This window comes from Anneissia japonica, unplaced genomic scaffold (assembly GCF_011630105.1).
Source record: "Anneissia japonica isolate Jap-2015-1 unplaced genomic scaffold, ASM1163010v1 scaffold18544_len24333_cov167, whole genome shotgun sequence".
NCBI classification, from domain to species: Eukaryota; Metazoa; Echinodermata; class Crinoidea; order Comatulida; family Comatulidae; genus Anneissia; species Anneissia japonica.
The window spans coordinates 22,465-24,324 of record NW_022738540.1 but is presented as its reverse complement, the minus strand read 5'-3'; the positions used below and the strand labels follow the sequence as shown (position 1 = coordinate 24,324).

General features: G+C 30.6%; 1 protein-coding gene across 1 annotated transcript in view; it reads left to right on the top strand.

Moving 5' to 3' along the window:
- Positions 1–493: 493 nt before the first annotated feature.
- Positions 494–1,860, top strand: part of LOC117117597 (lactadherin-like) — a gene marked incomplete at its 5' end in the record, with an annotated part of 1,921 nt that continues 554 nt past the window's right edge. Inside the window, 2 exons of the mRNA XM_033261945.1 lie at positions 494–825; positions 1,681–1,822. Coding sequence (XP_033117836.1) covers positions 494–825; positions 1,681–1,822 — 474 coding nt within the window. The remainder of the gene's footprint in view (positions 826–1,680; positions 1,823–1,860) is intronic.

Sequence of the window (1,860 nt, the reverse complement as noted above, 5' to 3'; positions counted from 1 at the left end):
GCGCTTATTTGCTCAAAACAAACCGTATTTAAAAACATAGAGCAAAAATATTGTGATTTTTAAAAATATTTCATTGTTAATTACCGTACTAGTAGATTAGCCTATTTTTTAAATTTTTCATAATCATAATCAAATAAAATATACAAATCTTTGATTCACCTTTTAAATTATAAACAACAGTATTAATGGAACAAAGTTCGTCAACGTCCAAAATGGAATGTTTTCACAGAAATTCTAAAACCTGTATAAATTTGGAAACAAAAAATCAATTTAAAAAAATAAAGATTCAGAATAATATATGCGGAGCAGTTAACGGAAAACAGGGTATCATGTGAACAATCATAATACATAGATTTGATAAAATTCAAATTATACCATATATTAACTTATAACATTTTCTTTCAATTTGTTTTCAATTTTTACTGAAATAATAAAATTTTCGAAAATTGTCAGCAAATGTTTCATAATTATAATTGTAATAATTCTATCTCAGAGTTGTGTATCGATCCTCTTGGTGTTGAAGATGGGACTATTCCTGATGAACAGCTATCCGCATCAAGTGAACATAAATCTCGGGTTGGGGCACATCGTGGACGACTGAACATTGAACAAGATAGTGGGGGGAGAGGAGCATGGCGTTCAAAAACCAATGACCAATATCAGTGGATCCAAGTTGACCTCGGCAAACTGCATAAGGTACATGGAATAATCACACAAGGCCGCAACAACGAAAACTTCATACACTGGGTGACGTCTTATGAGATTTTTCACAGTGTCGATGGTAACCTGTTTCAACCAATCAGGAAAACAGATTGTCAAGTAACTGTAAGTGTCAATAAAAGTTTCTTTCCAAATATATTTACACATATTATTTTTTCTTTTTTATTGAGAGTAATCACTTGTATGTTATATCAAAATAATATCCAAAAAATTAAAATTTGAAAATTAACAAGAAAATAAATAAATAAATAAATAGATAGGTAGATAGATAGATAGGCAGACAGACAGCCAGCCAGACAGCCCGACACACCGACAGACAGACAGACAGACAGACAAATAAATAAATAAATAAATGAATGAATGAATGAACGAACGAACGAACGAACGAACAAATAAATAAATAATTAAATAAACAAAATAAAATAATAATATTTTGACATTTATATCTGCTATTTCGCTTTCTTTTTTACAGTATATAATGTTTTATATTTGTCATTCTGTTTTTTTGCAAGTTGTCTGTTACATGTTTTAGGAAATATCGTGTATTCAAAAATTTCTATATATTTGAAGACAAATAAAGTTTCTTGTATCTTGTATGTGTTTAGAACTTAAAGTTTACCTTTAGATTATGTGATAAAATATTGTTGGAAAACATTTTCTCTGAACCTTTCTTCGAGTAATTTGTCCGTATTCATCCATCTGACTAGTAAACATACATATTTATATAAGGCCTGTTATCATCATATATATATATATATATATTTTATTTAGTTGGTCCGATGATTTTGTTTTATACTATTTCATTTTTATGGGGTAGGGCTCCTGACCATGGGAACCTTGAACCTTAAGGCCCCGGTTCATCGAAGCGCATGCTGATCCACAGGTAGTTACACCTCTGGTTATATTCGAATAATGTGCTGAGAAAGCAATGTTAATCATAAGATTATGTGATATTTACAGAGGTTTGTTGGAAATTCAGATCAAGACACTAACGTGACAAACATATTCCCTGACCCTGTCTACGCCCAATTCGTCCGTATTCATCCAGTTGACTGGCATGGCCATATAAGTTTACGATTTGAGGTTCTTGGATGCTCAGCAGGTAAATAAAAATAATATACCAATTAGATTTAAATTAAA